Here is a 14,774-nt window from a genome sequence, read left to right as displayed (position 1 = left end):
AAATGTATTTATTTTGGGGGAGGGAACACTAGACATCCTTTCCTTTTGCATGTGGATCCCAGGGATTACACTGAGGTCATTCATCTGGTTTAGTGGCAAATGGTTTTACCCTCAAAAGCATCTCAATTACTTTGTTTTAAAGATTTTGAATACCCTGAATTAGTATTGTTTCTGTTACACACCTTTACATCAACATTTAGACAATCACTCTAGACTGAGGGTTAGTGATAAAATATGGAAACTAATAATTAGTGAAATCCTTAGCTGTGACTTCATTAATTTATTTATCTAAATGTGAAGTTGAGCATCCAGCATGTTTATTAATGAACTAAACTGTGTATCTTTATATTTTTCTTGGCAAAATTTTAGACCAGAATTTGTGAAAATTTCTAATAGCCAGGTTCTTTCTATATATATACATATATATACATATATATATATATATTATATTTATAAAGATGATTATATCTGATTGACATCAAAAACAGAAAACAACTCAAAGAGACAGGCATTTAACTCAGCCAACTTTTACCACTGCTTCTGTAATGCTGGGTATCACAGTAAGTTAATGCTATTTATGTGAACCATGATGGAAGAAACAAACTGATTGAAACTAAATACTATCATGATCTCTTCATACTGTGACACTCATCTGTTTCCTTCCTTTTCCAGCCTTAGCTTTGAACCTTCTGGTACTGATTGAACATATTTTCCTTCTTACATTACAAGCAATCTAATTCTGAGTGAGAAATTATGCTATTACTTTTGGTTAAGAGATTCTAAGTTCAGCATACAATAAATGAGTAACTGTTTAACCTAGTAAAGGGTAGTTTACAACAGGAAGAAACAAAAGTATAACAGCCAGGAATGATATTACATACAGGGAAAATATAATATGAAACTTACAAGTATCCTGCAAAGAAAAGGGCATAAGGTTGGATCTGTATGTACATGTAAACAATTGCCACACAAAAGTTAAAAACAAAACAATATAAAATCACGTATTTAAGCTGTGCACTTGGGAGCAGAGGCAGGCAGTTCTCAGTGAGTTCAACACCAGAACACCAGTCTGGTCCACATGGGGAGTTCCAGGATCTCAAAAAGCCAAAATGAGGAAGAAAAACAAAACAAAACAAACAAACAAAAACAAACAAACAAACAAACCCCAAACAACAAAAACCCAAAAAAGGGGAAAAAAAAAAACAAAACAAACAAAACATATTTAAGAAGGCATGTGTGTCATTGGAAACAGATTTTTAAACACGTGCATAAAGAAAATATAATCACTTATTTTATTGATTACATTGCATTATGTGAAGGTATTTAGGAAGGCAAATGTGTTAAGTATTTAAGGATGGTTAGGTTGGGGCTGGAGAGATGGCTCAGAGGTTAAGGGCACTGGGCACATGGTAGCTTACAATTACCTACAACTCCAGTACCAAGGAATTCTGCCCCTCTTCTGGACCCAATGGACACCAGGCTTAAATGTTGAATACAGACGAAACACCCATACACATAAAACAGAAATTCAAAGGAAAACATATATATGTTGTGAGGGGTATAGCTCAGTTGCTAAGCACATGCCTCATAGGAACATGAGCCTGGGTTCAAAGTAGGTGAATGATTAGACTATTCTATTTCATCATTTCTCCCCCCCACCCCCAAGACAGGGTTTCTCTGTGGTTTTAAAGGCTGTCCTGGAACTCGCTCTTGTAGACCAGGCTGGTCTCAACCTCACAGAGATCAGCCTGCCTTCTGCCTCCTGAGTGCACCACCACCACCCAGCTATTTCATCATTTCTTAAATGGGGAAGGAAAAATGCACTGCTAACCAAGCTGAGGAAACAGATATTGAAAGTATTAACTGTACTTACTCCAGGGTATTGGCTGGCATGTGGTGTAAGATTCTTAAAGGCCCACTGGATGTTCTGGTGAGAAGCCAGTTGTCGAGTGAATGCAGGCGATTGCTCACAACAGAGCCTCAGAATGCCGTAGTAGGCAGGCAGCATCCCACGGTTAAAAAGCACCACATCCTGATCATCATGGTCAGCAAGGATGTAATTGAAGGCAATGTTCTTGGTTACCACTGGGTTTTGAACAATAAGGCGGATATTCTCTGGACAGTCAGCACACACATTGTACCAAAATGAAAGCAAAGCCTGTTTATTGTGATTTGTAGCTATTGCTGGCTCAGAAAGTTTAGGCTGGAAAAGGTTCCACAAATCCATGAAATATGTGGAAAACATCAGCTTCTCAGTTTTGGAAATTAAACAGTAAGTCATAAAGCTAAAATAGGGCACTAGCTTTGTAGTGCCATGAACAGCAGCATCAACATAAAGTTTGGCTCTTGAGAGCAAACCAAGGAGCACGTTGTAGACCTGATGTAGGACTACTGTTGTGTCTGGACTGAGTGGAAGGTCACGGGTTGGGATGTGCAAAGACCTTGTTGACCGGAACATCTGGCGGAATGAATTGCTTGGTATAAGGGACACCAGAAGATAAGCTGCAGCTATAAAATGTAAAACAAAACTGTCAGATCCTTGTAAGATTTCAGTAGACTGAAGAGCAGTTATTAAACACAAAACCACTCTTCCCTTTACCAATAAAAATGAATAGAAATTAAGGGACACGACATCCTTTAAATATCCTTCTGATTTACCTCTGGTCCAGAAGAACCTTCCTTCTGTAACATGGCTGTTATGTTTTAAGCGGCAACAATAACCATCATTACAGCAACTATTTTTCTTTATTCAGAGGAACTCTCTCATGCTACTCAATTTAACCCTGAATTCCTGATTCTCTTCTCCATCTCCTAAGCACTGGCTATCAGAACTACTCTGAAACCTATTTTGTTTAGCTTTTTCCCACAATGTAGAATTCTCCCATCTTCCATTCTATTTTTTCGGAAGAAATAGTTTGACTTAATAAAAAGAAAAAAATGGCACACCATAAAGTACTTGATACTGCTCTGAATCATTTAATGTTTTAGGTCTTAAGGTTACTTTAAAAACACCCTAGTAAGTTAGTCTGTAATAATTTAAAGATAATGCCATATAGCATACTTGACAAATACATAAGTTTATGTATGTCATTGGTCCTTCCCACTCCTGGGGGAGAGAGGGTTGTTATGTGGCACAGGGTGCTCTACATCTCCTCTTGCTGTTGCAGTCCATCAAGTCCTGGGATTAAAGGCACTGCTGGATACATACACAATCCTTTCAAAGTTTTCTAGGGTAGCTCATTCTACAGATCCCTCCCTGCTGTGGGGAAGTGCTTCTCCATGAAACTGTTTGTCCTTCTTCTTTGCCAACAGTCTTCTAAAGGCTAACTACAACTCAGAATTCACGTTAAGCATGTCATTAAACCTATTATTACCATTCCGCTGCTAATGATTTATTACATGGCTCCATCTGTACAAGCTAAGAATTGAGCTGGATGTCAGGTCTTGTTTTATACTATGAAACCTGGAAGAAATCTGTTCCACTACTACATAGTATGTCTTAAACTTTTGGGTTATTTGCTTTTTGAGACAGGGTTTCTTTGTGTAGCCTTGAACGTTCTGGAAATCAATTTGTAGATCAGGTTGATCATGGATATCTGCCTGACTCTGTGTCTCCCAAACGCTGATACTGACATTGTGCCACTATGTCCTGCCTAGGTTCTTAACTATTTTAACAGTGGGTGACTCAATTTTTCTTACCTCAACCAACATTCAGTTATTTGTTAAAGCTATTTTGTAGTTTTTATAAGTCCTTTAGTTTATGTTATTTGAATTATTATTTTAAAATAGTCTTTCTTTTCAAATATTTGGACATTGATACTAAAAGCACTTTCTTTTTTCAGTTTTCACTGACACAATTGTTTCTTAACTAAAGGCTTTTTGTTTTGTTTAAGAGACAGGGTTTTTGCTAAGGTGCCCTTTTTTCTTCAATAACCGAGACTAAGGGACTATAATGTACCACATCTGAATCACCACTGAGCAGGTTTAAAAGTGTATATTTTGTGTATTTTGAACAAATAACTTATATACAAGTCCTGAAATGGTATTACAAAAATTAGGTAGAGGGATGGGAGGCCTCACTCTCCCTGGAGTGTGGCAGAGGGGTGTGATAGGTATTGGCAGGGGGCATAGAAGGACAGGAAGAAAAGGGAACTGGGATTGGTATGTAAAATGAGATTGTTTTTAATTTAAATAAAACAAAAAATATTAAAAAAAAATTAGGTGGACGGTAGTAGGATAAAGCATGAGGGGAATCTTGGTGGCTTCCATAGCAGGCGAGGGTGACCGAGGTGGGAGACAAACACAACAGGCAGACAGAGCTTAGTGAGAAGTGTTGTTAGAAAGGGAAAGGGGGAAGGAAAGAGACACAGAGACAGAGAGAGTACAGAGAAGAGGGAGAGAGAAAAAGTCCTGTCCGCCCACAGGGGAACAGCAGGAAAGAAAGCGTAGACGGGTCCTTTGCACCTGCCTCCATTCTGCCAGGTGACAAGGGGCAAGCCAGTATAATGCCTGAATCCTCACAGAGGGGACATATTTTTCTTTAAAGGGTCTTGGTGGGTATTTTGTTGCTGTTGCTGTGTTTTGTTTGTTTTGAGACAGGGTTTCTCTGTGTAGCTCTGGCTGTCATAGAACTTGCTCCATACACCAGGCTGGCCTCAAACTCAGAGAGATCTTCCTGACTCGGTCTCCCTAATGTTGAGATTAAAGATGTGTTGTGTACCAAAGGATCTTGGCACAAACTGCTATGGCCTCTTATGAAAGTAGTATTGCAATATCAGTACTATGTAGAAAAATTCATTTCCACAGTATTATCATGGACTTCAGTTTAGTACCTGGCTAACTAAACTGAAGGGACTATGAGGTCAAATAAAGTATAAGGGAGAAAGCAAGACTCTAGGCAGAGTACTGACACCAATCCACAGGTAACCTCCACTAAAGGCCCTTTCAGATACATCTCTGACTTCAGACAAGTGGGACACACAATTATTCCCATATAACTCGCGCCAAGTTTCTAGTACCATTAACATCTATTACTATTATGCTAAATTATTATGACTAGGAAACTAACAAAGATAAATTACTATTTACTCCACACCTTAGATTTTATTACTTTTGCCCCATGGTGCTTTTGTTTGCTTCCAGGATCCTGTCTGGACGCACAACATTTTAACTAGTAGTACATGCCCTGAAGTTCTTGTTTCCGACAGTTTCTCAGACCCCTTGTCTGATAACTTTGGTAGTTCTGAGGCAAACAAGTTAGGTAGTTCACAGAGTGTCTCTAAATGAGGTTGTCTGATGTCATGACACTTAAGGTTGGGAAAGACTACATGCTGCAGCATGTCAGGGTCCACTGTCCAACTGGACTTTGATAGTAACCCTGACCACTTGCCTGGGAGCCACATTCCGCCACTGCCAGGCTACTTCTCACTCCTCCACGTGTATCACTAAGCTCCCTTAGAGGAGGTGTTAAGGTCCACCTCCTGAGGAGCACATACAAATAATTCAGTATTCTTTTATGGATTTGTCTATCTTTATTTGCTGAACTATGTGATGCTTGCATTTATGACTATGACCCAGTTGGTACTGGTGACAGCTGAGGCCATAAGAGGGTATCAGATACCTCAGAACTGGGGTCACAGGACTTTGTGAGCTGCCACAGGGGTGCTGGGAATTAGTATGAACCTGTAAATATCACTTTATACTTTGGACTAGAACACAGAGTATTTTATTATTTGTTATGGAACCGTTGTGGAAGTTTTCTCAGGAGTACTGGTCCCTTTGACATGCTGCACTCATTTGGCACCTGCCCTAAAATCTCTCTTTTCTCCAAAGAGCCATCAATGTATATTTTATTTGGGAATGGTGTTTAGAAAACAAGAACTGGGTAATCAAATGTGCTTCTCACTGACTGAAGAAACTCACAAAATTACTTTGATTTCACTTCTTCTGAACTATCAAAAGTGAATACATTGTTTATTAATAATTTTGTATCTCAAAAAACATATTTTGTGATATGTTCATCTATCTTCTAAGAATTTGCCAATGGCTTATACACAAAAGATGCTTATTATTTAATTCTCATAATTACATCTACAATTTCTGTCTTAATTACTAATTTTAATCTCAGTCTTCTCAAGAGTTACTTTTGTCTTTTCAAGATGGGATCTCACTATGTAGCTCTCTCTGGTTGTCCTAGAATCAAGAGTTACCTTTAAGAAAGAATTTTCTCATCTACTTTATTCAGGAACACTTAGAAACTACATGAAACATGAAAATACAATAGATACTCATAGTATCAAACAAAAACTGATCTTTTATGATTCCAGTCAGAGCTTTACATAATAATGGTCATTATCATTGAGATACCTCCACCCCCACCCATAACTCTAAAAATTGAACCAAAAAACAGTATAACAAACCTAAAGTTTGAAACAGTAAATAATTGACTAATTTTAAAAATTTGACTTACAAGTCCTGACTCTAGGATAATTGTGAGCCAAAAGAAACCGCTCCACCCAGTTTTCCATGTTCTGAAGGACCCAGCTGTGAGCCAGCTTATTTCGAGGTGTCTGCACTGCCAGCCAGTCCAGACACTGAGAAGGATTGTATTCAATAACCTATAAATACAATGACAAACACAGGACATAATGTAACTGAATGAACAGCTGGTTTACACTTTCCTTTGCTGAATGTCATTAAGTATTTAGCTAACTTTTTCTTTTTAGAGTTTATTTGTATAAGTGTTTTGCCTATACACATACATGCGTACTATATGCGTGCCTATTCCTGAAAAAGTCAAGAGAGGGTGTCAGATCTCCTGGAACTAGTTATATGAGTGGTTGTGAACCACCCTGTGAGTGCTTGGAATTGAACCTGGGTCCTCTGCAAGAACAACAAGTGCTCTTAAGTACCTGCCCATTTCTCTAACATATTATTTTTTCTTTTTCATTTTTCTTAATATTTTATTTAGTTATTTTATGTGTATATATGAGTGCTCTATCTGCTTATGCACCTTTAAGCCAGAAGGGGACATAAGGTCCTACTATAGATGGTTGTGAACCACCATGTGTTTGCTGGGAATCAAACTCAGGACCTCTGGATGAACAGCTAGTAGTGCTCTTAACCACTGAGCCATTTCTCCAGCCCCTTTTCATTTTCTTTAAACTAGTTTCTATAGATGTTTTACCCATGTTTTCCAATTATGCTCAAAGACCAGGAAAAGCTCAGGAAAATTTGTTGCTGGTTCACAAAATTTAAAATAACCCAGGACAAATGTGAGAATCCAATGGACTTGCTAAATTTAATAATTTACTTAAACATACCTTGGTTGATGATATGGCTTAGTGATAGAATACTGGCACAACATGAACTAAATCCAGGATTTTATCCCCAGCACTGACAGGAGAAAGCCCTTCTAGTTTTCTAGAGAGTTCCTCATCAGTCTTTTTTCTTAGTCTATGTCCAAACTATCACTATTACACGAGAATGCAAAAGAGCCTACTGAATTGCTATAGAGATTCTTTTCATGAGAATAGGAGCAGTGGATGGCAGTCTTTGGACTATAAGCTAAATCTATGGCTATTTGTTTATCTATCATTTTATTTGAACATTGCAAAGCTTCCTATTTACTGCCTCATGCACTGCTTTTAGGTGACAATAGCACAACTGAACAGTTTCAACAGATATTTGTGATCTATAAAACTTTAAACATTTGGCTGTTTATAAAAAAGGTTTACTGAGTCCTGACCTAGAGCTTTCCCAATCTTTACTAAGAAATCTGTTCAGACAGCAATGACCCTGAAAGAAAAGAAACAGTATTTGATATTTCTTCTACCTGTAGCAACTGGTTTTTATTTCTAGAGCTTCTAGCTGCTTTATAGAAATTTCACTGAGGAAGATTATTCTTAATGATAATTTCATACTGTCTGAAGTTATTTGACCCACATAAGAAACACAAATGTAAGATGGTGGTAGCAGTATAAAAAAGCAAAACACCATGAAGGCAGGGGTGGGTGGGAAATATCTGTACTTTCCACTCAATTTTACTGTATTTTGTTTTACTTCAAGTAAAGTTACTCTTAAAAAAAAAAGAAAGAAAAAAATTAACAACAACAAAATCAAAACAACAACAAAAGGAAACTCGGAGACGACAGGAGACTGGAAGCATGTACTTCAAGACTTACCTCCCATATCCTCTGCAGAATATAAGAGGCAAAAGGAGGCATTCCTGGAGGTCCACCAGCAAATTCCATTAGCATGGTCAACAATTTAAAGAAAGGATTGGCTGCCTGTAAGACATACATTATCTTTTAAGACACATGCTCTTTTAGCCTCATTTAACCCTGCTCTGCTGAACTGGCAGACCTTAGTCAGTACTCCTGCATCTGAACTACCATAAAAACTTAAATGAGAGATCAGTTAGAAGATACAACCAATTACATAGAGGCAACATTGAATAGATTTCTCTGGATGTCAAATGTACTTAGAAAAAAGGTAATTCAAGATTTTTATTTGTTTATAAATTGAACCATTTTATATATTTATTGTATAGGTGATATTTTGAAATATATATACACACATATACATACATACACACATACACACACTATGTTATGGCTACATAAAATTAATTAACATGTGTTATCTCACATATTTATCTTGTTTTGTAGTAAGAACACAAATCTATCCTCAACATACTGTGTACTTGAAAATGCTTTATTTGCTATAATTCAAAATTGTAATGGAATTAATTTTTACTGTCTAATTTTCAATAAATTTTATCAATGAAACATGTATGTTTTATTGAAAACCTTGTATTGCTTCCTGTAGTAATTTCTCATCCCCAAAGAAAGCACTTATATTGACATTGAACATGTGCTAAAGTAGTGAAAGGCCTCTGTTTTTATGAAAAATTACCTTTTCTTTTTTTTTAGAGCAAGGCAGTGGGTTTGAGATAAGGTCTCTCTATGTAGCTATGGCTGCCTTATAACTCAATACAAAAACAAGACTAGGTTGAACACAGAGATCCACCTTGCTCTGCCTCCTAAGTGCTGGGATTGTTAAATGTTTCTATATAATAAAAATACTCATGATTCTGTACTTAGCCACCCATATATTACTGGATATATACAGAATCCTGGATAGTTTATGATATATACTTTAAGTCAAACAACTTTGAAGCTTGGCATGTAAGTAGCACTCTGATATTCTAAATTTATATGCATAAATTTGTATTTAGTTGGAAAATTGTATGTGCAATAAAAGGAGAATTAACTGTTAGTTCAAATTATATTCTTATTAGCAAACTCTTACATACCTCAGGTGTCAACTTTGCTATTGAAGTGAAAAGCATAGATACAATCTGAAACAGAAAAAGCAGGATTTCAGAATATTCTTTTGAAAATTTTCAAAAAAGTTGAAGACTGCTTTCAGTACTTACATGTTCTGCAAGTCGATTATTGTATCGACACAGGCTGAAAATGAGATTACAAGTTTGCCTTATATTGATGCCATCACGAATATGTTGAAATAAGAAGGGAAATCCCTGTTAAGAACAAAAGTTGTCCATTTAAGAACTGTTATATTATTACTTTTAGAAAGATTAAACTGCTCAATATTAGTAATGGTATTACCTTTCCTCCTGTTAATGCAGCCATGTCAGTCTGTGACAATGTCAAATGCCTAAAAGAAAATATTAGTGGAAATAAATCTTTTCCATGTGTACTACTTTGTAGCTATTAATAGCATGACATGCATGAAACCTGTTAATTCTATTATAATCATATCAACCTGCCATCCTAAAATTTGGGGGGAAGGGAAGTATTTGATGGCTAGGTTTGCTTGCTAAGTATCTCGGGTAATTTTCCAAAATTGGAATATGGACCACCAAGACTACTTTATTTCCATTTCATTCATTAAATCAATAGAATTAATATATTAAAATGCTAGGATGGGCCTAATTTCATTTTGACAGCTGTTTTTCTGACATGAATGTTTAAAACAAAATGGAATTCTAAGAAATATTACTTTTACCATATAATTTAAAGTTAATACATTTAACTTATAGAAAAATTCAAATATATATATATATATATTTAAAAAAAAAAAAAAAGAGAGAGAGCATAGTGCCAAGTATACCATCACTTAAATTATCCAAATCTTAGCCAATCCTATTTTACTTTTACCAACAGCCATTCAATATGCATTATTCTGAGGCAAATTCCAGGTATTTTATCATTTAATCCATAAGTCTTAACACATCTCAGGTAAATTAAAAAAAACAAAAACAAAAAAACAAACATAGTACCATTCATTATTCATGCCTAAAGTAAAGCAGCAAGTCCTCACTCTTGTAATAATATCAGTATACAAATTTCCTAAGGTGTCTAAAAAAATATTTTATAGTTAATTTGTTTCAATCTGGATCTGAATGAAAGTCTTTTGTTACAATTGGTTTTAATGTCTTTAAAATTTTTATTCTACTGGTTTCCCTTGGTACTTCACTGCAACTTATCCATTGAAGAAAAGCAGCTTCTCTCTCCTGTAGCGATTCCAATATTTATTTTGCTAATTGTATCCTGATGTTGTTGTTTTAACACATTCCTCTGCTCCTGTAAAATGGTAGGCAGATCTAAAGACTTGATCAGATCTAGGCTTCACTTTGTAATGAAGGGTATTTTGTAGGTGGTGATGTGAACTTTCCTCAGGGAGACACATAGTGAAGGGTACGGCTTTATGACATTTTCCAACAGTGATGACCTTGGAAGCATTATTTCACTTAGGGTCACAAGAGAGTGATTTTCTAATTCCAACACTCCTTGCTCATTTATTGGTTGAAACAGCTCTGTATTGATGAACTTTCCCTCATCCACCACTCGGTTGACATGAACTTTTATTTCTTGCAGTTAAGATAAACATATCCTTTACACCATTTCCTTTTCAGTTTTCAAAATAAAGATTTGCTTTCTCAGTATATTTCAAAGGTTGCCAACAAGTTTTTCAAATGTTCTTTTACTGTATCATTCTGAGCTTATCAGTGTAAACATCTTTATGTGTTTCACATTCCATCACAGATATTCTTACTTTTGATGTGTACCTTGTTTAACATAAAAGCAACAGAAACTCCTCAAGTACACTGTTCTTTAAACATGACCCCAGAGCAGTCTATTTAGTTTCTGTGCTTCTTAAAATTAAAAAAACAAAAACAAAACAAAACCATTCCAAGATTCTCACTCATTTCTTGCCCAGTACCTGAGCACATAATGATTTCAGAATAATTTCTAATTATATTAGCAACAACATGATTATTAAGACAGTTTTAAATAATGATGCAATTATTTCTCGTCCTTCATGTACACCCTGTTAGACACTCAAAGCAAACATGCTCTTTAACTCTTCTCCAGTGGCTTTATCACCTCTACTTGTTTCAAAATACTCCTTTTTATATACTTACTTATAATTATACAAAATGTTTACAGGATTCAAAAGCTAAAGCTATAAAACAAAAATGTTTGGTTTTGTCAAGCTTCCATTTCTGTGCCCATCATCTTTTCTCTCAAAACCATATTAATTGATGATTTGATTTATAGTTAATTCTTTATATTTGAATAGTATTATGAAATGATACAAACATGAATTACCAAAAACCAAATCATCATTACTACAGATATGAAACAGAGAACTAGGCCCCTGTGAACATGTTGTCACATAGTTATCAACTGAGTAATACAATACCATATACCATATTTTACAGGTGTTTTTGTTTAATGACACCTTATTTAATATGTATGATTGATTAACATTGAACTTACAGCCAACAGTATTGGACTCATGCCTGAATGAAACTTTACTATATTTGATTCCACTGAGGGATATCACAGCCTTCCTTAAGCTCAGGAACACTAAACAGCACTTCAGCACTATTCTTGGGAACCATTTAAACAGTGACATACCAAAGGAAAAGCACAAATTTTTTAAATGTGGCATACATCATGAAACGTACATTTGTTTACAACATGGAAATCTAAACAAGACAGCAGATCACTGCCTTGTTTGACCTCAGCTGGAAAATCACGTGTCAGGAAACACCAATTTTTCACCATTCTGAACAACATATGTCTTTGTGGATGACTGTGAAAGCTCCTCACAGTGCTGATTTTTTTGGCATTATGGATAAATTTAGCAAGTATGTGACTTTGTAAATAGGAAATACATGGATAAGGATTGGCTATGTACACATACATTCTTTCTTAGTTTACTTTTTCCTAAAAGTAGCATATTATATACAATCTTCCCTACCTTGTCTTTTGAAGGGAGGAGAGAAAAAGGGAGATGTGTGTATAATAAAGATTTCTACATGTTAACACAGATGAATTCCACACTTCATTAAGAAAAACAAAAAACAAAACTATAGTGGAGATGAGTAGATTTCTTGATTTTTCAATGACTAGTCCCTTCTGGTGACTCCAATTTTTTGATACTAGAAATAGTATTTTAATAAATACCTCTCCACATATATCTTTCTGTTTGGGGCAGATTCCTAGAGTATTGTTGCTGGGATAAAGAATGAATGTCCATTCAATTTTGCCAGATATTTCACTACAGACTTCTTTCAATAGCTGTTTCTAGCACGACTTAGGCGAGTTATATAGAAAGGATTGAAATTCGTGAGCCACAAGAGTTGAAGTGATATTATTATTTTAAAAGATTTATGTAATAAAAACCGAAGTGATAGAACAATTATGTATAAAGAATAAAACCAAACACGCTGTAAGCATTTTGAATGTTGAAACATTTCACCTTTCTGAGCGAGACTGTTCAACCAAAAGAGCAACTAAAGCTATCATCTTTTCAAGGGCAGCAGGTCTGTATTTTTCTTCTGCCAGAGAGAGTATATCTTCTTCTTCTTCCTCTTCTTCCCCTTCTTCCTCTGATAAGACTTCAACTTGAGGCTAATGAAACAAAAGTCAATTTCAATATGCTATTATTCTTAATATAATATTGAAAACAGCTAACTTATTTTAATATAAGTATTAGAAAGATAAGGCAGGAGCTCTTATTAGAAAAAACCATTCAAAGGTCAACCTCTAACTTGATATAGCCTAAATGATAATCAGGACACTTTTAGATAAATTGGAGGACCTATACAGAACTCAAAACTATTTAATCTCAAAACTATTAATCCTGGATAAACCCTTAATAACTTCTGTTTTGTTGGATTCAAGCTCTTGGAATGATCAATTAAGATAAAATATTATGAATACGATGTCAGTATTTCTTACTGAATAAAAATGCCAGTCACACATATAAAAGACATCTTAATTTGTAGTTTCTAGAGAATTTAAGTAGTAGATATTTCAAAGAGACATTCACTCAGTCTCTTAACTCAACAGACTATCAGGAATGGTAGTGTTCAACTGGCTAAAACAAGAGATTATTAAGTCTGAGGTTAGTCTAGGTAGAATACATAACAAGATCCTGTCTTGATGGGGGGAGGGAACAAAGGGAAAGAAGGAAGGAAGGAAGGAAGGAAGGAAGGAAGGAAGGAAGGAAGGAAGGAAGGAAGGAAGGAAAAGAAAAGTTATAAGAAGAAAAGCAATCAAAACAGATAGCCATACAGGCAGGAATTGGATTAAAACTAACTCATGAACCACGGTTTTTAAGAGACCTTTCACTCAGCAGTCTGACCATGGATCAAAGCCAATCTTATTGTGATCTAAAACAAGTGAAATTCTCAGCTTCAATTGCCTCACCTGTATTATGGAGATACACCCTGTACTACTCTCTTAAGGATATTAGAAGAGTTAAATGAGATATTAAATGTAGGTCATAAAAGCCAATGCAGCTATCACAGGGTCATGGGCACAACAAAAATCCATCCACACTTTAATATTAAGTTGTACAACTACTGAAACTTTCAGGAAACTCTGAAAAACTTAACAGTGAAGAGTGACCGCCAAAATCATGAATCAAAATGACTCATTGCTTCACAGATGCCATGGTGAAGTTGTGGCAACTAGGATAAAATCTATTTGCCTTGTTCCATACTTACTAATGAAACTTAACACTCAATTTGTTTTCTACTTGGTATATGCACAAAAGTAACAGCACCAGGACTAATAAATCTAGGTCCCCTAACATTAGCAAACAAGATGACAGAAGGAACTGAAAGGGTTTCTAGGATTGTCATAATTCTGCATGATGTGGACCACCAGAAGCATGGACTCTGATGCACTGATACATAACAGAACTGGACTTACATTTTCAGGTCCTTTGGTTCCCATATAGAAATGTACCATTGTAGATATGGCTTGCAATGAAAGCAGAAACTGGCTCTAAAAACAAGAGATTTAAATTTTTAAATAAAAGACAAATCGGTATGCTAAAAAGGTATGTAATTCAAAATAAACAAGTAAATAATTAGCCTTACCTCTTCTTCACCCATCTTGGCAAATTCATAAAGGAAAGCAAAATACTCTGTAAGATGTTTGCTGTGAGGTTTTACACCATGTTCCATAATTAACAACAGAGTTCTAACAAATCGAGTGACACATGAACGACCACCAATATCTTCTACTGAGGCATCCATATCATCTGACCTGGAAAAAAAAAAAATGTACCTTATAGAAAATGATAAATCTGCAGGCAGATCTATTGTCTGGGCCAAAACAACTTCCATTTATTTATTTGTTTGTTTGTTTGAGACATGGTATAAATGTATAGCCATGGCTGGATTAGAATTCTTTATAGATCAGGCTGGCTTTGAACTTATAGCC

The 14,774-nt window shown here is 35.6% G+C and overlaps 1 protein-coding gene across 5 annotated transcripts in view; it reads right to left on the bottom strand.

Annotated features, from left to right (window-relative positions):
- Window positions 1–14,774, bottom strand: part of Usp34 (ubiquitin specific peptidase 34) — a 186,190-nt gene that overhangs the window by 21,034 nt on the left and 150,382 nt on the right. For all 5 annotated transcript variants that reach the window (XM_051200494.1, XM_051200497.1, XM_051200495.1 and 2 more), the window contains 9 exons: window positions 14,429–14,597; window positions 14,259–14,333; window positions 12,799–12,950; window positions 9,633–9,681; window positions 9,440–9,544; window positions 9,317–9,361; window positions 8,184–8,288; window positions 6,470–6,617; window positions 1,874–2,508 (listed from right to left, as the gene is read on the bottom strand). In XM_051200494.1, the coding sequence (XP_051056451.1) occupies window positions 1,874–2,508; window positions 6,470–6,617; window positions 8,184–8,288; window positions 9,317–9,361; window positions 9,440–9,544; window positions 9,633–9,681; window positions 12,799–12,950; window positions 14,259–14,333; window positions 14,429–14,597 (1,483 nt within the window). The remainder of the gene's footprint in view (window positions 1–1,873; window positions 2,509–6,469; window positions 6,618–8,183; window positions 8,289–9,316; window positions 9,362–9,439; window positions 9,545–9,632; window positions 9,682–12,798; window positions 12,951–14,258; window positions 14,334–14,428; window positions 14,598–14,774) is intronic.

Source organism: Phodopus roborovskii, unplaced genomic scaffold, assembly GCF_943737965.1.
Source record: "Phodopus roborovskii unplaced genomic scaffold, PHOROB, whole genome shotgun sequence".
Taxonomy (NCBI): Eukaryota; Metazoa; Chordata; class Mammalia; order Rodentia; family Cricetidae; genus Phodopus; species Phodopus roborovskii.
The sequence above is the reverse complement of the archived record's forward strand: the minus strand, read 5'-3'. Positions and strand labels throughout refer to the sequence as shown.